This window comes from Rosa rugosa, chromosome 4 (assembly GCF_958449725.1).
Source record: "Rosa rugosa chromosome 4, drRosRugo1.1, whole genome shotgun sequence".
NCBI lineage: Eukaryota > Viridiplantae > Streptophyta > Magnoliopsida > Rosales > Rosaceae > Rosa > Rosa rugosa.
The window spans coordinates 48523488-48546633 of record NC_084823.1 but is presented as its reverse complement, the minus strand read 5'-3'; the positions used below and the strand labels follow the sequence as shown (position 1 = coordinate 48546633).

General features: G+C 37.6%; 1 protein-coding gene across 1 annotated transcript; it reads left to right on the top strand.

The window, feature by feature from the left end:
• Window positions 1-6424: 6424 nt before the first annotated feature.
• On the top strand, window positions 6425-9715 carry LOC133744255 (putative pentatricopeptide repeat-containing protein At1g64310). The gene is made up of 3 exons (XM_062172391.1): window positions 6425-6737; window positions 6852-8948; window positions 9556-9715. The coding sequence occupies exons 2-3, from the start codon at window positions 7298-7300 to the stop codon at window positions 9573-9575; spliced, it is 1671 nt and encodes a 556-aa protein (XP_062028375.1). The 5' UTR covers window positions 6425-6737; window positions 6852-7297; the 3' UTR covers window positions 9576-9715.
• The last annotated feature ends 13431 nt before the right edge of the window (window positions 9716-23146 follow it).

Here is a 23146-nt window from a genome sequence, read left to right as displayed (position 1 = left end):
AAGTGGGAGAAAACTATTTATTTTATAGGTTATTAGGGTAATTGTCACAATTATCTGTTAACTTTATTAAGATTTATTTTAAAGTAAATTTCAATTTTACCTCCTTGGTCTTTACACCATAAATCACATGTGCCCCTACCATTCTAATTTCATCACTGGTATGCCTGTATTTCCAATTTCAAACAATTTTGTCTAATTCTTAGTTTTTTTTTGCCAATTATGGTATATTTTAAAATTGCGCAAATTTCATTTTACCTCCCTGATCTTTAAACCCTAAATCACTTGTGCCCTTACACTTTTAATTTCAGCACGGGTGCCCCTGGTACTTACCAATTTCAATCAATTTGGTCTCATCCTTAGGTTTTTGGCCAACTATTGTGTAATATATTTTGAAATTCATGTCATTTACGCTATAATTTTGCATTCTACGTTAGTGAGTTGTCATCTTGCAAGGGATTCCAATAGAGCCACATTTTCAATTTACAAAATAATTGATGAAAAAATTAATAATTGGACAAAATTGATTAAATTGGAGAGCACAATGGTACATGTGATGAGATTATAAGTGTAGGGGCACCATTGATTTAAGGTGTAAAGGTCAGGGAGGTAAAATTAAATTTGCCCTTTAAAATTCTATTCTCTTACTATATAACTTTGCATCCCACGTTTGATGAATAATCATTATATTAGGGAGCCCATTAGAACCACATTTTCAATTTAAATATCTCCTTAGAAACTGAAGAGGCACTTTTCCCTTCTTATTTAGTGCATGGATTCATGGGGAAAGTAATGAGTCTGTACAATTTATATGGTTTCATTATGTTATGCTACAAGATGTACGAAAATTCTTCTATGCACCAATTAATGGTGCAAATGAACCAGCAATGTGAGTGACACGTGGTGCAATTTGAGCCATTCATTTGATCAAGCCGTCAATTGACTGAATTGAGTCTTACTTCTGTCTAACAGTCAACGTCCAGTAACTTGAGAGATTTAAAAAACAAAAAATTAGTCAAGGATGGTGAGAGCAATTACCAAATCAAATCACCGCAAACTTCTCCAAATCATTACCAGGTGCAACTTGATCAATCACAAATTAGCAGGTACTAGGACAAAAAAGAAAAAGATTCATCGATCACTATCAGATTGTCTATGAGGTGATATCGAAATTCTCGGGATTCTCTGTAACCCGAGAGGTTGGGCGTTATAGGTGGTTAGGGCTGGGGTTGGGCCCTTTCGGCTCATGGAGGTCATTTATGATGACGAACCCATACTATTTTGGTTTTGAGGAGGAGAGTGTCTACTGCCAGTCATTCCTGTGTTATGTACGTAACTTTGATTATTTTCAATAGAAGTTTCTTATTCTCAAAAAAAAAAAAAAAAAAAAATGGAAGAGGTCGGCATTAGTGTTGCAGTCGTCCAAACAACATGAAGGTGTTCTCAACTCTCATCCCAGATATTGTTAATCACCTAGTAGAAGTCCAACCTCCAATTCCCTTAATCGGAAATGATGGAACCACAATGAGCCAACCGCCTGCAACCGCAATGATGGAACCATCTTCTGTATTTCAAAAATCTCACATTCAATCCAAACAACCGCTGTCCACGGCCGCCCTCGGAACACCGTTAACTATGGTTAATATTTACATTGAAATTGTTATGTAGCATGACTTACATGAATGTCAGGATAATGTTACAACATATTAGAAAAAAATGGTGATATAAGCAAAGTTAATGTTTGATGGTGTTGTACCAGCAGCTGGCTTTTTGTTACATATATATCCACATACACATGCAGTAGCTATCTCCAAACTTGGTAGGGAAAGCACTTTAATGAAAGGTATGGGACTAAAAGTCTAAGGTTGAATTCAACTCTTGGAAGTTGGAAATATCTAAACCAAAGCAGGCAAAAGCAAGAGTCTTCTTCAAGCAGCCAACCCTCCAAAGTCTATAATCCTTTGAATTCACACTGTTTATTTGAAGTTATCGATTCTGGTTCGACATTGATGATGAATGGTTTTCCGGCAAAGTTTGCAGTGATTGCATCCATACTATTCTTGATTCTTATGGGGGATTTTCCAGCAACTTCTGGATTGATTCCAGTTGGTAATACAACTTTTTCATGTTAATTATTAGTACTTATTGTGCCTGAGAATCTTGGTATGCATGCATATATATATATATATATATATATATATATATATATATATATATATATATATTACTGCATATATGGAGTTTATAGTTTTATATGAATAATTAGAATCAGTGTGGCTAAGTGGCTTATACATAATCGTGTAAGGAACCAAAAAAAAAAAAGGCAAAAGCCCAATCTTACTGAGAAAAATTTGTGGTTCATGTTCTATGTACCCCCTTATTTTTTTTTTTTTTTTTCAATTGTGTTTTTCCAAAGTCAATAACATAAACACCAATCTTTTCATGTTCGTAAGTAGATTCACATCCACGATCTTACATTCTTGTCATTGACACATTTTCTCCCTGCCATGCATGAAGTTCAATTAGGTGGTAAAGAGTTGTATGGCTCAAGAAAGACATTTTCAAGAAAAGAAAGTTGCTTTGGAACTGGATGTCAAAAAATGGACATTTTTCATAATAAAGGTAGCCAAATGCTGGGCTTGAGGAGCCTTCAGCCACCACCCTCACCCACAAAAGGCCCTGTTCATGGAAGGTCTGTTCCACCAACTTCACCTCCCCCAGCACAATTGCACTCACTCTAAGATTATATGACCTTTTTTGTTAAAATTTTACTTCTAGTGTAATTATGTGTAACATTTTCTTTTATGAATTAAAGGGAGATTCTATCTTTCTTTTGCTTTTTCAATATCTAGTGGTCTACATAGTACATATCTGGTCTACTTCCAGGAGCTGTTTCCCGGCCTTCCATGAGTTCCATCTAGTTTAACTTTCGACCATTGGTGATTCTCATGAGTTCCAAAGTGAAATGTAGAAACTTGACGTACGACAGAGGGGAAGCAACTTTTGGATAGATTAAGTGATTAATTTTCTAAAAAATAAGACAGAAAATAAATAGTAATTGACCAATGGTTGAGAAAATTAATCCATCCAAAAGCTGTTTCCCTCCCTCATCTAGTTTTTACATTTGACTTGGAGCTCATGAGGACCAACCAATGGTACGTTTAAAATTGAATCGACTTAAAAATAAAAATAAAAAGTAATTGGCCAACCTTGGCCAACAAAATACTTATTGGGAGAGGTTGGTCCATTACTATTTATTTTTATAATTGAGAATTTTATTCACATATTTCTTTTTAATTTGTCTTCATAGAGCAATGATACGAGGATCTATTTCCCACATCTCACTTTGATACTCAGGAGCACCGATCCATGGTCGAAAATTGAATTGTTGTGATTAATCTACAACTATATGTCTATATATAAAGTAAATTTTAAAAAATATGAACCAATCTTTTTCGACGGCAAAGGATGGTCAATTGCTATCTTTTTCTTTATACACAAAGGCTGTTTTCCTCGCCCATCTAGTTCCTATAATTCACTTTGGAGCTCAAAGGACCCACCAATGATCGAAAATTGAATCATCTTAAGAAACCCGGACATTTTAACTATGATAATTTGATGCCTGTTTTTTTTTTTTTGGGACATAATTTTCCACACGTTAATTAGCTATCTGCAAACTTAATTGGTTGTGAGAGCATTTTTTTAAGAGGAACACAATGAAAAGTATGGCACTAAAAGTCTAAGGTTGAATTCAACCAAAGCAGGCAGAAGACAAACTCTTGTTCAGGTAGCCAAGTCTATAAATCTTTGCTTTCCCTTTCCTTCTACAACAAAGTTGAGGAGTTTTGAAGTTTTGTTTCTAGTTCCGACATCAATGGTGAACGGTTTTCCGGCAAAATCTGCAGTGATTGCAGCCCTACTAGTAGTGTTGCTTCTTATGGGGGGAGTTCCAGCAACTTCTGCATTAATTAAAGATGGTAATCATCTATGTACTGTAATAGTACCTTAATTCTTAGCATCGTTTTTTCTCCAAATTCAAACATAATATATAACAGTGTCCTTCATGGTACAAGTAGATCCACTTGGTTTACATATTGTTGCTATTGCTCAGTACTGATATGCATATTAATCATTTCATGGCATGAAATTCAATTAGGTGGCAAGGGATATGATGGCACAACAAAAAGAACATTTTCAAGAAGAGAAGGTTGCTTTGGAACGGGGTGTCAAACTATGGACCTCTTTCATAGCAAAGGCAGCCAAATGTTGGGGCTGAGGTTGAGGAGCCTACACCCACCACCTGCACCCTCCAAAAGTCAAGTTCATACATTCTTTGTACCCCCAGCTCCACCTCCAGCACAGTAGCTAGCTCTCCTATTTTTGTTAGAATATTTCTTCCAGTGTACTTATTTTCTGTAACATTTTCCTTCAATGGATTAAAAGTACCATATTTATATCAATCACACTCCACTATTTGATTGCTTTTTTATAGTTACTACTCTCTCCCGGTTATAGTTTTAGAAAATTATCTGAACCTATAATTAGTATGATTTCATAAAATAAAATAAAATACAATAAAAAATAAAAAATATAAATAGTATATGGTGCATGAGTGCATGACATAAATGACTGTAAGGATAAAATCCTTGTTACATATTTTTTTTTTGAACTAATTTCAGTTTACCCCCCTGAGATTAGGGGTCGTCATCATGTTAGTCCCTCTAGTTTCAATTTAATCATGTTAGTCCCTGTACTCTCAAATTTCATCATCCGTGTCCAATTTCTACTATTCCGTCCAATTTGGACCGTTAAGTCTGACTTTTGAGGGCTAAAATGGTCATTTCAAGACAAAAAAAAAACTAAAAAAAAAAAAAGATTTTTTTTTCTTTTTTTTGTTTTTTTTTTTTGCATTTTTTTTCTGTTTTTTTTTTTTTGCATTTTTTTTATTTTCTTGTTTTTTTTTTCTTTTTCTTCGCTTATTATTATTATTATTTTTTTATAATTTTGTCTTCAACCTATACACCACAAGTTATAATAGGTTTATAAAAACAAAAAAAAATACTCTAGGTGGTTAAAAAGCCGTTCGCTGGTCTACGATATTTGTGATATATCTCCGATAAAGCGAAGAATTTTAGGATATATCTGTAAAATATAATAGGTTTATAAAGTGAAGAATTTTAAGATATCCTCAATAAAGTGAAGAAATATCTATAAAATATGATTAAAAAAATAAATACAGATATTTCTTCACTTTATTGGGGATATATCCTAAAATTCTTCGCTTTATCGGAGATATACCACAAGTTATAATAGGTATATAAAAACAAAAACAAAAAATACTCTAGGTGTTTCATTTTTTTTTTTTTTTTTTTTTTTTTTTTTATAAATTTTTTCTTCAACCTATACACCACAAGTTATAATAGGTTTATAAAAAAAAAAAAAATACTCTAGGTGGTTAAAAAGTCACTCGCTGGTTTACGATATTTGTGATATATCTCCGATAAAGTGAAAAATTTTAGGATATATTTGTAAAATATATCTATAAAATATAATAGGTTTATAAAGTGTAGAATAATAGGATATATCCCCAATAAAGTGAAGAAATATTTGTAAAATATGATTAAAAAAATAAATATAGATGTTTCTTCACTTTATTGGAGATATATCCTAAAATTCTTCGCTCGCTGGTCTACGATATTTGTGGAACATCTCCGATAAAGCGAAGAATTTTAGGATATATCCCCAATAAAATGAAGAAATATCTGTATTTATTTTTTTAATCATATTTTATAGATATTTCTTCACTTTATTGAGGATATCTTAAAATTCTTCACTTTATAAACCTATTATATTTTACAGATATATCACAAATATCGTAGACCAGCGAGAGGCTTTTTAACTACCTAGAGTATTTTTTTTTTGTTTTTATAAACCTATTATAACTTGTGGTGTATAGGTTGAAGACAAAATTATAAAAAAAAAAATAATAATAATAATAAGCGAAGAAAAAAAAAAAAAACAAGAAAAAAAAATGCAAAAAAAAAAAACAGAAAAAAAATGCAAAAAAAAAAAAATCTTTTTTTTTTTTAGTTTTTTTTTTGTCTTGAAATGACCATTTTAGCCCTCAAAAGTCAGACTTAATGGTTCAAATTGGACGGAATAGTAGAAATTGGACACGGATGATGAAATTTGGGAGTACAGGGACTAACATGATTAAATTGAAACTAGAGGGACTGACATGATGACGACCCCTAACCTCAGGGGGGTAAACTGAAATTAGTCCTTTTTTTTTTATCAAAGATAATTCTAAGATATGATGATGCCATGCACATGCATGCAAGTTGCATCTACATGGGTTCCTTGTGGACAAGTTATCTGTAAAACATGGTTGTGATTTGTGAAAGCATTTATTGAGGGGAAACATAATGAAAGGGACGGAACTAAAAAGTTCAGGATTGAATTCATCATTTTGAAAATATCTAAACCACAGCAGTAGGCAAAAGCAAAACTCCTCTTCAGGCTACAGCAGCCATCCATGTATAATGTATTGATATGCAAAGTCTATAAATCTTTGCTTCCCCATTCCTTCTTGTTTTCACACTGTGCGAGTTGAGGCATGTTAAAGTTGCTTTTTCGCTGTCCAACGCATATGATGAATGTTTTTCCGGCAAAATCTGCGGTGATTGCAACCCTACTAGTATTGTTGCTTCTTATGGGGGCATCTGCATTGAGGCCAGTTGGTAATACAACCTCTTTCATATGATGTTTATAATTAGATCAAATCCAATTATGTCAAAGCTAGGCCTTCAAAGGCTTATATGCAGTAATCTTTTCATGGCATGAAATTCAATTAGGTGGTAAGACATATGGCTCAAGAACAACATTTTCAAAGAGAGAAGGTTGCTTTGGAAATGGATGTCAAAGAATGTACATTTTTCATAACAAAGGCAGCCAAATGCTGGGCTTGAGTTTGAGGAAGCTGCAGCAATCTAGACTTCAGCCACCACCTGCACCATCCAAAAATATACCTCATATATGGTCTGTTCCACCACCTCCAGCACAATTAGCTCCCTAAAAATGTTCTTATGTATTTATTGTAACATTTTCCTTTAATGGAATAAAGAGACCCATTTATAAATCAATCATACTGCACTCTTTCTTTGCTTTTCAATAAGTACTACTCTCCGTATCTCTTCTATTTTCACAACAATAATTATCACAACCCATGTCTCAAGTTTGTATCTTTGCCATAACCCAAGTGTCAAATTGAATCTCCAAGCCTCTAACTTAGAGGTTCAAAATGTTGTTTCAGTTCCAATTGCTTCACCTGGACCTGTCCAAGGTTTACCAGTCTTTATCAAGAACCAAACAATTGCATGCTTTGATTATCAAGACCCATCTTTCCCATGACCCATTTTATGCAACTAGAATAGTTAGATTCTATGCAGTCAATGGTGACCTTCACTCTGCACGTAAGGTGTTCGATGAAAGTCCCAGCCGAAGTGTTTATCTTTGGAATTCCATTATTCGAGCCCACGCTCAAGCTCACAAATTTGACCATGCATTTTCTCTGTTTAATAGGATGGTTAGAAGTGAAACCAAACCTGATAACTTCACTTATGCTTGTCTTATACGTGCCTGCTCTGACAACTTTGATTTAGAAGGACTGAGACTTATGCATTGTGGAGTTACAGTTTCTGGGTTGGGACTGGACTCAATTTGTAGCAGTGCACTTGTTACTGCTTATTCAAAACTGGGCCTTGTTGATGAAGCAAGTAGGGTGTTTCATGGGACACCGCAGCTGGACTTGGTAATGTGGAATTCTATGATTTCGGGTTATGGAAATTTCGGGTTTTGGGATAAAGGGCTAGAATTGTTTAGTATGATGAGATGCATGAAGGTAGTGCCTGATGGATATACATTTGTCGGGTTGCTTTCGGGTTTAAAAGATTCGAGCTTGATAAGTGTTGGCCAAGGAATACATGGTATTTGTTTGAAAAGTAATTTGGATTCTAATGATCATGTATGTAGTGTACTTGTGAGCATGTATTCAAGATGCAGGTGTATGGACTCTGCACATAAAGTTTTTAGTGGTTTGTTTGAGCCAGATTTAGTTACTTGGTCTTCTTTGATAACTGGGTATTCTCAGTCTGGAGATTATGAGAAGGCATTGTTCTTCTTCAAGTGTTTGAACATGGAAGGCAAGAAGGCAGATCCTATTTTGATTGCCAGTGTGTTGGCTGCTGCTTCTCAGATAGCAAATGTAGCGCCTGGTAGTGAGATACATGCTTATGTTCTTCGACGTGGACTTGAATCAGATGTCATGATTTCCTCTGCTCTCATAGCCATGTATTCAAAGTGTGGTTTCATGGGGATAGGGACTCGTGTTTTTAAGATCATGCCAGAGAAGAATATTGTTTCATACAATTCATTAATATTGGGTCTTGGTTTGCATGGACTTGCCGCTGAGGCGTTTAGAATGTTTAATGAGATACTGAGAAACGGATTAGTACCTGATGAATCTACTTTCTCTGCTCTCCTTTGTGCATGCTGTCATTCTGGCCTAGTCAAAGATGGCCGAGAAATTTTCAGAAAAATGAGAAAAGAGTTTGGCATTGAAGCTAGAGCAGAGCATTATGTTCATCTGGTGAAGCTTCTTGGGTTGGAGGGTAGGTTGGAAGAGGCTTACAATCTGATCTTGTCCTTGCCAGAACCAGTGGACAGTGGCATTTGGGGAGCACTTTTATCATGCTGTGATGCCTGTGGGGATTCTGAGCTGGCAGAAATTATAGCTCAAAAGCTCTTTGAAAGTAATTCTGAAAAAAGTGCTTACACAGTCATGCTTTCGAATATATATGCTGGTGATGGGAGGTGGGATGATTCAAAGAAGCTAAGGGATTACATTACAGAAAGACAATTGAGGAAAACGACTGGGGTTAGCTGGATTAAAGGTAGTTAGTCATATTTCTTTGTATTACTTTGACAATCTATCTTGTGGTAGGAACAAGAAGATCTTACTTTTTAACTATTTCTTTAAGATCATGAATTATGCTGCTTGCTTTAGCTTCTGGCTTTTTATGCAGCTCTTCTGGTGTTTCATAAAGAATGATAACTAAGTTGATGAATTGTTATAAGTTTGAATCTGATTGATGTGATACTGAGATTGAAGGTTAATAGGGAGTCGAACATAATATTAAGGGGCCATCTGGTTGAACTCGATGCATATTCAAAGTCCAGTGATTAGGGTTTGTGGCTACATTGATATATCAAAAAAACAAAAACAAAAAAAGTAGGTAACAGCATCTATCTGGTTCCTCAAATGTTTATTTTACTGACATGGTTGCAATTTGAAAGCTTATAAAGGGTTAAATATTGCATATTTAATAAAGAACGTAAACTCTGGTTACGAGATACAGTGAAAGACATGTGGAGAAATTTATCCTTGCATCATGACTGTTCCTCCATGCCCAGTTTTCACATATTCTTGTACCATAGAGTTGGTAATGTATGATATCTCTGGAATGTGCTTAATTTTGTAATACTCCTCTCCACCATCAGGTTTCAGCCGTTCTGCATGATCATCCAGCAGAGGCAGCAAATGCAACTGCTTCAGTGTGGTGAGGGATTGCAGACCTTCAGGTAACATCCTCAGCCGCAGACAACTGTGCAAGTGGAGGTACTTCAAGCTAGGTAGTGCTCCCTCTTCAAGTTCTGTCCACTCCTCGAGAACACAAGAAGCAATGATGAGAACCTCGAGCTTGGAAAACCCACCAGCACTACAGAACTCTTTCCCTATTTGCTTTGCATCGTAAGCCTGCCAAAGGGTTAAGTTTTTCAAGTTGGGTAGGACTTGAAGTACCAATGATGGGTTCTCAGACAAATGGGAGAAGCCTAATCTTAAGTTTGTGAGCCTTTCCAAGGAACCAAACCAAGCAGGCAGCTTTTCTAGGATGCCCTCGAGGCGAAGCTTTTGAAGAAATGGCGGAGGTGAGAAGGACTCCAGGAGGATAAGTTGTCCCTGAGGGAATATGTGTTTTGCTTCTAAACACAAGGAAAGAAGGCCTTGCATCTTCATAATGGAGGCAAATAGCTCAATGACATTCTCCTCGTCCACATCCATCACTCCTAGTCTTCTGAGCCCTGTCAGGTTACCTACTTCAGCTGCAGTGCCACCACCAGCGTGTATACCTGTCAGGGTCAGAAGATCTGTGAGTCTTCCTATTCCTGCCGGTAGCTTCATCCCAGAAATGCATTTGTTCTTGAACATCTTGAGGTGCCTCAACCTTACAAGATTTAGTATCTCAGCTGACAAGCCTGTTAAATCCCCACACCATCTAATATCCAAAGTTTGCAGGGCTTCTAATCTGCCTAGCCCCTCTGGAAGTTCATTTATATCCGTGCTTTTCAAGCCAAGATACGTGAGATGTATTAGGCTTCCCACTTCATCTGGTAACTTTTTGATTTTGGTATCTTGTAGCTCAAGCACTCTTAAAGTGTTCGCCCCATCAAATTGTAGCCAACTACCATCATGTTGAGATAGATTTTGATTTGCTAGCAGGAACAAAGCAGTTAGTTGAAGATTGTTCATTTGGGATATGAGTTGTGTGATGTCTGAACAAATGAAAACCCCAAAGGCTGCAAATTTTCCTTCCTTCAGTTGGTCAAGACAGAACTTTTGAAGACAACAGGGGACCCTCAATTGAGTCCCTCTTGTCCGAGAGTATTCATCCTTTACTCGAAGCAGTCGCTGGTTGATCAATTCACATACATATTCTTCTGCTACATCCTCCATAGTCCTCCCTGCTTTTTCTTGTATCAATCCTTGGGCTACTAGTAACCGGATAAGTTTCCCTTTTGAAAGCTGGTAGCTCTCAGGGAAGATGGAACAGTACAGTGCACAACTTTGAAGGTAATAAGGTAACTCTCTGTAACGTAATTGTAATGGACAAGGTGAAGAAGGAGAAGCTGATGTCTCACCTTTTTCACCCTTATGGCTGTCCTTGCTTTCTTCCATCTCTCCACTGGTATTTTGAACATATAGTTCTACAATCTCTCTTTGCATATATAGAAGACAATGATAGCAATATATATAGGTTGTTAGACCTTATGTGTGATAGGATATGTTAAAGGGAAGCTCATAAATGAACTTGCCACCTTGTTTTCTTAATTAATTTCCGGCCTGCTGCGGTCTATTTCTGTTGGCCGGCAGCCTGTTGTGATGGATACTACAAAGCATATCGAAAACCAGTTTATTATGAAGAGTCAAACAATGCTACTTGATGCAACTATGATGGTAACAGATACATAAATGTGTGATGGTTTTCCTGCTTAGACAGACAAAAACCTCCACATCTTCGTAGAACAAGTAGTATGCTTTTGTCACTGCAGTAAAGGCCAATAGACTCACCCGCATAAGCTTCTTCTGTCTTCAACCTCTCTCATCTTTTTCCCTGTTCTCTTGGATTACTGCTCCTAAAGAACTTGGGCTCATTGCCAAAAAAAAAAAACCTAGAAAAAGAAGAAGCACACGGGCCTCTGCCTCTTCAATGGAACACAAGGCCTAGCAAGTGGTTGTGTTAAACAATTTTGGGAGGAAGAACTGGTAGTGTTCATAATTTTTTTTTTTTTTAGAATAGTAACTGAGTTTTATAAATTAATCATACCCGTGCTTGTAGTCTGAGCTAGTTGCCTGCTGCATTTTTTTGCCTGAAAGGTTTCTCTAAAAGGACTGTCTTGCCCTTGTTCCGGAATGCCCTATTAGACTGGTAAACTGTTCACAGTCACATAGATGATGAGTCATAGAAATTAGAATCTTGTCGATCATTTCATGAGGCAACATTCTCGATCAGCCTACAAAACTTTCTGGAGGCTTTGCTTTAAGGGCTCTATAACCCATGTCGATCCTTGGGATTCAACTTGATCGGTCTCCCCTCAAAGTCATTGATGATGATGGCCATGTTAACTTAACACTAGACGGGCCCTTAAGATTCTTAAAGCCTCAGTCGAATAATTGAAATATTGTTTAAGTAAATTCAGAATATGTGTCTGGCCCAAACCTTAGATTACTTGACATAGTTGTAATAAGGTTTTGAATTAGAGATATTCATAAATATCCGATTAATTGTACGATTATCTTTCCTTGTATAACTCTGATTCTATGTTTTGTAATCCTCTATATAAAATTATCAATGAAAGTATGACTCAATTCTCTTCCAATTTCTGTTTTCCTTAAACACGTTATCAGCACGAATCTGTAACCCTGAAACCCTAAATTCGTAGCCTTCAAACCCTAGCAACCACTACCTCATATATTGAAGCCCTCAATCCCAGGAGTTTAGAACCGGCGGCGCCATCCCCAGAACCGGCCGGAAAATACCCGAACCGGCCGCAAGAAGAGAGCGATTGTCTCCTGACCGGTTCATGCCCTTCCAGTCTGCCTTCAACCGTGAAACTTCTCCATCACAGACTCCCTAAACCCAAAAACCCGGAACCGGTAAAATTACAGCCAAAAACGGCCAGAGAGATCATGAACCGGGCGGTGGAATTACTGCACGTATTGAACCGTCGGTTTCATTCCCAGAAAAAAAAAAAAAGGGAAAAGGAGGAGCAGCCCAGAAGAAGAAAAAAACCCAAGCCAGAAAAGAAAGAAAGAAAGAGGAATACGCAACCCAGAGAAGAAAGAAGGCTCAGCCCAGAGAAGAAGAAAACTGACGCGGCCCAAGTGGAAAAAAGAAGAAGGAGGGAGCAGCCCAGCCCAGGTCAACCACCGGTCAACTCTCCGGTCAGCCGCCGCCGACAACTTTTCCGGCGACTTTTCAAGCCAGATTTCCGGCCATTTTCCGGTGACTTTTCCGGCCAAATTTCCGGCGACCTATTTCGAGGTATTTTTTACTAAAAGTTCCCGTTTTTATTTCTTTTCTCTTCTTTTTCTCGGGGACTTGCAAACTCCCTTCTTCTACCACCCTTTCTTCATCATAGGGGAGACCTAATTAAGCCTAACTGTGGAGGTTCATGCTCACTCCAAGCTTGGAGCTTGTTGAGATCTCCAAACTTAGAGTTTGTAGAGAATTTATGATCGACCACTTACGTCATTGTTTCAATCTAATCCAATATCTCTTGGAATTGAATTTCTTGGAAGCGATTACGCTCAGAAATTTTATATGTTTTCGTGGTAGCCTTTTACGCTCCGAAACTAACCCTAATTTCTTGTTCTCTTTCAGGATGAGTAACCTGAACAAATTGGACTTTACTCCATTGGGAACAACTGGCTCTGGATATCACAGGTGGGTTCGTGATGTCCTCTAGCATCTCAATGCCGATGGAATCTTGGATATGATTCTCGAGCCTAGCTAGGACGTGCTAACTGTTGAGCAAGCTCAAGCTTTGGAAGTAAATAGAGCAGCCTTAGAGGCAAATAAGGTGAAAGTCATCATCCTAATGACTCGTCATATGGATGATTCGCTCCAGTATGAGTGTATGAATGAAGAAGACACCATAAGGTTGTGGGTCTCACTCGAAGAAAGATTTGGCAACGTCCGTGACTCCCTGCTTCCTGACCTAGAAGTGAGATGGCATAGCCTCTGCTTCTGTGATTTCAAGTCAGTTCTTGACTACAACCCGGAAGCATTTCGCATTAAATCCTTAATGGAATTATGTGGTAAAGAGATCACAGATGCGATGTTGATTGAGAAGACTCTCTCTACCTTCCCTGTCTCTGCATTGATGGTTGCTAAGAACTATCGAATCGATGTTACTGCAGGACGGATCACAAGGTTTCATGAGCTTATTGGAGCTATGAATGTCGCTGAAAAGCATGACAACATCCTTGTGAAGAACTATAATTCGAGATCCGTAGAAACACAGCTTATTCCGAAATCCAATTATAGTCTTAGGGATATCATGACCCTCTCTTATTCCGAAAAGCATGACCCTCTCTTAGGGACGCCAAGAGCGAAACCCTAATCTTAGGGATACTTCTGGACGTTCTGGTCCATATAATCGCTCTAGTTGGGAAGGTAACCGCCAAAATAGGCGAACACGGAACCGAAGAGGTAAACGTGGAAAGAGAGAGGGAGGCAACACCTCTGGCCATGTTGGTGGTGCCACCAACACTAAGAGCCATCTAAATGACGCTTTCAAAGCGCCTCAATCAATGGATTCTGAGCAAAGAGATGTATGTTCTCGATGTGGAGTATCCGGTCGATAGGCACACATTTGTAGAGCTCGTGAAGAAATTGTCACCGCCTACAAAGCATATTGTGAAGCAAGAGAAGCTCACTATGTGGAACAAGAAGATCAAGAAGATGATCTAGAGTGAAGGGTTGAAGACTACAAATCTGGCTGAGATCAATAGATCGCCAATTCTGTTTAAGTCTTTATTTTTCCAAGAGATATAATAGGCAATTGCCATATACTTTGTAGTAAATGCCATTGGTTTAGTTTTTCTTCACATAGGCTCATCCAAAATGAGTATGATGTCTAGGAAGGTTTTGAGATAAGTGGTACTTAAGCGAGTTTTGCTCCACCGACATCTCTCTACTCACCTGGTCATATTTATTTTGGAGTTACTGAAAGAAGTCAAACGACTACCTTTATTTTGCATTAGCTAGCATTTGGATTAGATTCTCCTAATGGTTAAGAGACAATGATGTATTCCGTTGGCTCATCAATAAAATTTCGAGTTCTTTTCATTATCCTGAGCATATTACTTTGTGACTACGATGGCTGGGCCATCAGTGTTAATTCAAGGACATGGAATAGCCCAAGTTCCCCTTGTCAAATGGCACCTTGATTACCGTCACAGAAACTCACTACGCTCTTAGGGCAAATCGCACCTATGAATAGCCAATGGATTCCATGCGAAAACACATGTAAAGAACGGAAATGAGTTCCTTTGCAATACTTCTAATGATTGCGAATAAATGCACATCTTAGAGAAGTTTATGTGTCTCTCTAGTGGACTCTATGTCACTATTCGAGCTATTAAATCCAATAAAGTCATGAGAGAAGATCTCTTGGATTTAGACACATATTGGCTTTGTCACGACATGATAGGTCATCCTAGTCATGATATGATGATCCGTCTACTAAAGACTTCACATGGACATCTAAAGACTTCACATGGACATCCATTCTCTCGAGCGCAACGAAGCATGAATCAAAAGTTGATTCCTGGACTAAGTGTGACCGCCGCTGCCGCTGCTGCCTCTGGCGCCGCCGCTGTCCACCACCAGCCTAGGGCTGGCAGAGTCCCTATCCATGATGCCATGGATGGCGTCCATCATGGTGATGACGCCCCAGGTGATGCTGCAATCACCAACTTTCTTCCAATAGCGTTTCAGACGCTCAGGCCCAACCACAATCCTTATTGGTTGCTTCTAAGGCCTATCACTCAAATTATAAAGCCCGTTCCTTAGGGAAATTAGGACTGAGACCGTCCTATGCAAAGGAAATGAACATACTCATTCTGTTCTTACATAGAATTCGTGGGGATTCTGTGGTTGACATGATGTTGGTTGACACGCAAACACGCTGGTCACGTGTTGTGCCATTGTCCACTTGTAATGTTGCTTATGCTACACTCCTAGCACATATCATATGACAACGGACTCACTCCCCGAATCATCCTATTCAGTCAATTAGATTTGACAATGCTAAAGAGTTTACATCGAAGACTTTCGATGGATATTGCAATGGGACTGATGTTGGACATCATATTCTCATGAACACACCCAAATGGTCTCGCGGAAACTACTACGATGGTAGTCTGGACATTGGTAATGCGCACCAATCTCCTTATATCTGCTTGGGGTGATGCAATATCGCATGCAGCTATGCTAATTCGTCTACGACCTACCGCCACTCAATGTATCTCTGTGTTACAGCTAGTGACTGGGTACAAGTATTTCGTCCTTACGCACATTTGAGTGAGCCATTTATGTGCCAATTGCGCCGCCACAGCGCACTATGACAGGTCCTTACAGACGAATAGGCAACTACGTTGGATTTGAGACTCCGATAATCGTCCGCCACTTAATGCCCTTGCAAGGCGATCTCATTACCGCTAGATTTGCGGGTTGTCACTTTGATGAGACAGTCTTCCCGTTGTTAGGGGGAGATAAGAACACGAATGTTCAGTAGAAACGACAGGAATTGTCGTGGTATGTCCCCGCTATGTCTCATCTCAATCCCTATTAAAGTGACGAGATCACACATCTGCTGCAAATATACCTGCAAGGAAGGACGTCCCTACGAGAGGATGTAGTGCCACCCTACACTGAGGTAGGCACGGCGCCAACGCCAAAGAGAGTGGCACTCTGGCGTTATAAGCCATGGCCCCAGCTAGGATGCGTGGGAAGCCCGTGAGTTCAAAGGATAATTTGGCACATTCCAATCCTTTGATCATCAAGACTCAAAATCTTTCTCATGAGTATCTTCCGGGTTATGGTTATCGTTGGGGGACGCCTCAACGTTAGAACCTATTCCTGAGAATATAGAGCTCTATGAAAATTACACTAGTGTACATAAGATGTGGGATAGAAACTCCATCATAATTAATGATGTAGTCACGCATTTCGTTGCGCATGAGTTTGTTGAGTCTGATGATAACGAAGCACGCTCCGTTGATGAATGAATGCCAACGTAGAGAAATTTGGCCTAAATGGAAAGATGCGATCCGGGTTAAGTTAGATTCTTTAACGAAGAGGAAGGTTTTTGAACCAGTGATGCCAACACCTCCTAACATAAAACCTATTGACTAATGGGTCTTCGTTAGAAAGAGTGATGAGAAAAAGAGATGGCAATCTCGCCTTATGGCGCAAGGCTTTTCACAAAACGCCCTAGAATCGACTATGATGAGACATATTCTCTCGTAATGGATGTCATTGCACTCCACTACCCTGTCAGTTTGGTAGTTTCTGAATAACTAAACATGCAACTTACAAATTTGGTTACTACGTATCTCTATGGGGATCTAGATACGGAATGTACATGAAGGTTCATGGTGAACTTCATTTACCCAAGTCAAGTGACTCTAAACCACGGAGCGCGTTTACAATAAGGTTGAAACGCTCACTAAAGTGACTACTTGATTGGGAAGGGAAATGCCCGCGCGTTTTCAAAACAAGTTTCGGATTCTATCGCGGTTCATGTGTTAGACATAATCTTCATTGGAAGCCCTTAAAAAGTTAAGGGAAACCGCTGAACACTTGAAATCCGAGTTTGAGATGAAGGATTTTGGGAGAACACGATTATGTCTCGGTTTGGAACTTGAGCATCGTGTTGATAGATGCTTAGGCATTTTGACAAGGTCAAACCTTCAAGCACCCCCATGATCCTCTGTAGTCTTGATCCTGAAAATGATCCTCTTCGTCCAAAGGATGATGACGAAGATGTGCTAGAGGCAAAAGTGCTTTACATAAGTACAATAGGCGCATTATTATACTTAGCTCAATGCACAAGACCGAACATCTCATATGTTGTGAACTTGTTAGCTAGATATAGCTTGGTGGCAACGCGACACCGTTAGATTGGTGTAAAATATATCTTTCGGTACTTGAAATGTACGATTGATATGGGCTTGTTCTATCCCTACAGAGAGACGATGGATTCGGACCCATCACACACCAGGAACGCCCCCAACACTAGCATGCGTCCACTCTCCCCATCCCAAAAAGACATAAGTGTTTTGGAAGGTTTTGCTGATGTTGGGTATCTCTCTGACCCACACAAAAGTCATTCCCAAACTGGTTAAGTGTTCACCATGGGTAAAGACCGCGATATCTTGGAGGTCTACAGAACAGACCCTAGTCGCTATATCTTCGAACAATGCAAAGATTATTGTTCTTCATGAAATAGTTCGTGAATGTATATGGATTAGATCCATAGTTACGCATGTTCAAAAAATTGTGGTTTGAAGTCTACCACAAATGAGCCTACTAGCATTTAGGATAATGCTGCTTGTTTTGGACAAATGAAGCAAGGCTACATCAAAAACGACAACACCAAGCATAATCAGCAAGAACAGACTTTCCTCAATATCAAAGTGAACTTGGTTCGATCTGAGGACAGTATGACAAACTTGCTCACTAAGTCATTGCCTAAATTCCACTTTCGAGAAACATGTTGGTAGCATCGTTTGCGGAAGTTATCCGAACTCTCATGACCGTTGTCATCAGGGGGAGATGCAGACATCATGGGGAGATGTCTACATGTATGGTCTCGAAACGTGAAGGGTGTGTTGTGCTCTTTTTCCCCTTCGACCGAGGTTATTTTTGTCCCACAGGGTTTTTGTTACTCGGCAAGGTTTTTAATGAGGCAACAAGAGGAGCACCACGTTTGGGCGACACAAGGGGGAGTGTTCAAGTAAATCCAGAATATGTGTCTGACCCAAACCCTAGGTTACTTGACCTAGTTGTAATAGGGTTTTGAATTAGAGATATTCTCAGAGATATTCATAGATATCCGATTAATTGCACGATTATCTTTCCTTGTACAACTCTGATGCTATGTCTTGTAATCCTCTATATAAAGAGGCTCCTATTATCAATGAAAGTACGACTCAATTCTCTCCAAATTTCTGTTTTCCTTAAACAAATATGACATTTTATTAAATTCGTATTTCGCACAACTTTTTTTTGGGTGGCTTGAATTTTGTAATCGTGTTATTAGTTAAAAGGTTTTTATACCAGAATAAAGCTCTGGTTAGTCAAACCTAGCCACCTAGCTAGGTATGTCATTCTTTCTTCTTTAAAAAAAAAAAAAAAAACTAGGTATGTAGTGCAAGTGACTAAAACGGCCTTCTAACCTTTGGACAAACTCACAATTGCATGAAATGTTTTATAAATAATGCACACACACACACACACAAAAGAGGTACCCGCGGATTGGTGATCTAAAACGATGACCTCGCTTTGCAACCCTAAGTGATACAATAATATTGTATACTTTTTTTCTCTTATAGATAATATATATGGGATTGCTTAGTATTATTTGGTCTAGTGATATAAGTCTCCTCTTTGTAAGTAAGAGATCGTGAGTTCGACTCAAAATAGACTAGTTGTATATATACAGGGCCCTTATAGTGAGGGATCCTTTTTTTTTTTTTTGTCATTTTAAGGGATAGCTTATTAGACTCACTTTTCGACCGCATATCCACATTTCAACCGTTTAAATATTAGGTCTATATGAGTGAATCACCTCTGCAAATTTTCAGCCAAATTGATAATAGTTAAGGCATTCATAATTGCGATTTACAATTATAAACATGAATTGTTCAGGTTGGACAGATTCATTTGTCCATTGATATCATCAATTTAGCTGAAAATTTGCATAAGTGGTCTATACATTAGGATCTAAAAACTGAACGGTCAAAATGCCGAAATGCTATCGTAAAGTGGGTCCCACAAGGGATCCCTTAAAATTACAAAAAAAAGGTATATATATGGGACTATATTAGGGACATTTTGTTTTGAAAAAAAAAAAAAAATTATTCATTGCCAAAGTTCAACAAGTAGTGCAATAATAATATATCCCTAACGTCGATTAGAAAAAAACTCTTCCTTGCTAGTTGTTTTGCTATTGATGATGTATGGTTAGATGAAACTCCTGCTATTATTCAGGACGTTCTCTACGAGGATATGTGTCATTGTTCTTATGTAGCTCGGAGTTCAGGTTTTATGTCCCCCCCCCCCCCCCCCCCCGATGCAAAATTTTACTACTATTAATATAATAAAATGGAACCGGGCGTGGGTCTGAGCCTCCCAGCTAGGCTGGGTTCCAAACCCCTATTCAAAAAAAGAAAGAAAAAGGATTAGATACAATAAACTCACTTTTTAGTGATGTGCTCACTTATGAAGGACTATATAAACTCTCAAAGGTTAAAAACTATATATGAAAAACGAAACTCGCTCCGGTACTCTTACTACATCCTCTCAATTAAAAAAGTGGTTTCCTCAACCAACAATCTCAGCATTTTCTTCTTGCCTTTTGATATTTGGACGAGGCTTATCAGCTTTTAGTTTGAAACTTGATTCTTCGGCTTAACTTTGTTTCTGCCACCATTTGGTCTCCCTTCTTTTTCTTGGCCGACGAGACAGTCAACCTTCCCATTATCATTGGGAATAGCCGGAAGCACGAACCAGGATGATCATTTGGTATAATTTTTTTCAAAATTTCGGATGGGAAGCCGGGAAGTTTGGAATAGTACTGTCGACATTTCTAAATATCATCATGATAGAAGACTTGTATGATTTTTTTCCTTCCATGAACCAAACTTCAAGAAATCTCGATCATTCCCTTGAAAACTTTTAAAGAGTTCATGAACAGTCATGAAAACAGTGTTTTTCCTATCTTAAAAGAAGCATGCATAGTGTTTTAACCTAATATTTCTACAACAACCAATGATCAAACAAATTGGCTGGTCAATAAATCAAAGTCGTCATTAATCATTATGGTTCTATTATTTTAACCCTAATTCCAATAATTAAACACACACACACACGTAAAAAAAAAAAAAAAAATTCAAGTTAGCCAGTTTGGTTAACCATTGGTCCCATAAGCCGGCCACATGGTTGTGCAATTTGAAACCAGTGAGAACGGTGTACGTAGTCTCTCTTTTTGATAGGAGGCTTAAGAAAAAAGTGATACGTAGTTTAGGAATACCATTGAAAACAAAAAATAAGAGACATACATACATCAGAAATTGAAAATTGAAACCCTAGCCTTATCTTAGATCGAAGAAGGAAGAATGGTTGGGAGGTCATGGGGACTAAGAACAAGAATAGTACGAAAGACATAAGTCACTCTCAAGGCCCCGCCAACTGGGAGGGCTGCAACCTCTCCCTACGACTCTTTCTCCTTTCTAGCTTACCCCTCAAAAGTTTATTTGGAAATCGTTTTGCAATTTATGTGTATACATATATTTCATGCACATAGCTTGCAGTTATATATGTACACATCTGTTCTACAATGGACATCCCACATCCACAACCACTATGTAATGGAATTATCGGACTCATCTAAACCAGTTTGAGTCATCTGGTTATCGTCAATATCATTTAAATCAGTTGTGTATCAAATTTTATTTATTTTTACATTTTAATAATCAATCAGTTTATAGTTTGATTTAAAAACTTTGAAGAAATGATTTGGTTATCCAATATAAAGAATGAACGATTTGAATCATTAAATTACATTATATTAAAATAGGAGATCGAGAGTATGTCTACGCATACTTTCTAGAACTTTATCCAAATATTAAAATCTTTAAGAAAAACAAAACCCTCTCTAGCTAGCTATGAGAATATGGTGTATTAGACTCTTTACCATACGTACAGATGCAGGACCAAGGCAGGAAAGCAGTAAGATTTGCTTCTTTTGGTAAGGTTTTGGTATTCACTAATCACTAACTTCAATATTCTATGGCTAACAATCAGCTAGCTAGAAGAGTCTTTATTATAAAGCCGTTATATCAAACTTTTAACACTATATGATGATTAAGACTAAGCTCGAGAAGTGAGTGATAGCGCTGTCTAGGAGACATATATAGAGCTAGCTCAACTTAATCTCTGGCCGGTTTTCTATATATATTGTATGGTATCACTATCATGTGGTCATGTCCAGTGTCACAACTCAAATTCGATCGACCTGTGAAATCAACCCTAGCCTGCAAACCTTCAACTTCAACCTTAGATCGATCATTGATCGAGCAATAAATCATTGAGGTATTATGTCAACATTATATACACTGTACACGTATGTATATGGAGTTGATATGTCGCATTAACCCGTTGTGGATTGGCAATTATATGTGATTAATAAGCATAATAATCAATTTATTATCTTACGTTTTACATTAGTGTTAATTTGCTATTAGAGATTTTTAAAATTAGCATATATTCTAGCTATTCTCAAATATTAATTTTGGACGCATGGAAAAAAGTTAATTTGATAAATAAAACGGATAATTTTGAAAACTTAAGATTGCAAGTTGGCCATTTTATTAATTAAAAGTTTATTAGCGTTTAAACTTGGTTAAGAAATGAAAAGTAAAGCCAAGGGTGATTACTATGATGGATGTTGTGATATGACTTGGATAGGATTGAGGGAGATGTGATACTCAACCAACACCCATATATATTTACTGGCAGTACCGACCTTTTTGCTTACAAAAACCATTTTGTCGGACTCCATTATTGTACGGTTTGAAACTTTCTGATATTAAAACCATGTCTGTATTCAACTATATATATACCGGCCAGTAAATATTTGAATATCATGATGAATTTTCCTTAAAATTTCCTTAATAATGTACATATACATATATGCAGTTATGCACCCATAAACAGTTTTAGGTCACTCTTAAAAAAGACATACATTTATATAACATCTTGGAAATCAATTAATTATTCAACTATTATTATTATATTGATCACTACTTACTCATTGAAATCCATCACTATATATGTTGGTCTCTACTTATCTGATTACTGTCTATATGTTTCGATTTCTTTTCGCATGTATATTTTCTTTTTTAGTTTATGAATCAATTCAGTGTATTAGGGATACTTCAAACACTGATTATTGGAAATTACAGTGATAACCAGAAAACAAATTATGATAAAGACTTGAGGAGTAAAATCAGTATGCCCATAGTATATAAACCTTTGGTATTTTTCCATGTAACAACTGAACCATATGTATTATGCTTCTTTTTCTATATATCCTCATCTTGTTTAAGAAATATAGACAATTTTACTGCATATTGCAACTTGCACAAAGGTCCATTTGCTCAGTATATGGTATAGCTAGCTTTTACATAGATATATGTCAATGTTTTACTTTTTGCATATTGTGTATATAAGGTGTCTGATGTCTGAATACATGAGATAAAAAGATATAGGGTGGGATGAGGAAAGGAAGAGACACACATCCTTAACTATACTGAAATTATTATTAGATGCAGGGTCATAGTCATTCTTTCTTAGTGTACCCTGCCATTTAATTTATTACTTTGTCTTTTGCCGTCACTCATTTCATTCTCCATCCACTAAATATATACTCTTCGCCTTACTCCTCTCCCCCTATTACCTTTTTGTCACTGAATTTGCAGGGTTCTGATCTCTCTCTTCCCCCCCCCCCCCCCCCCCCT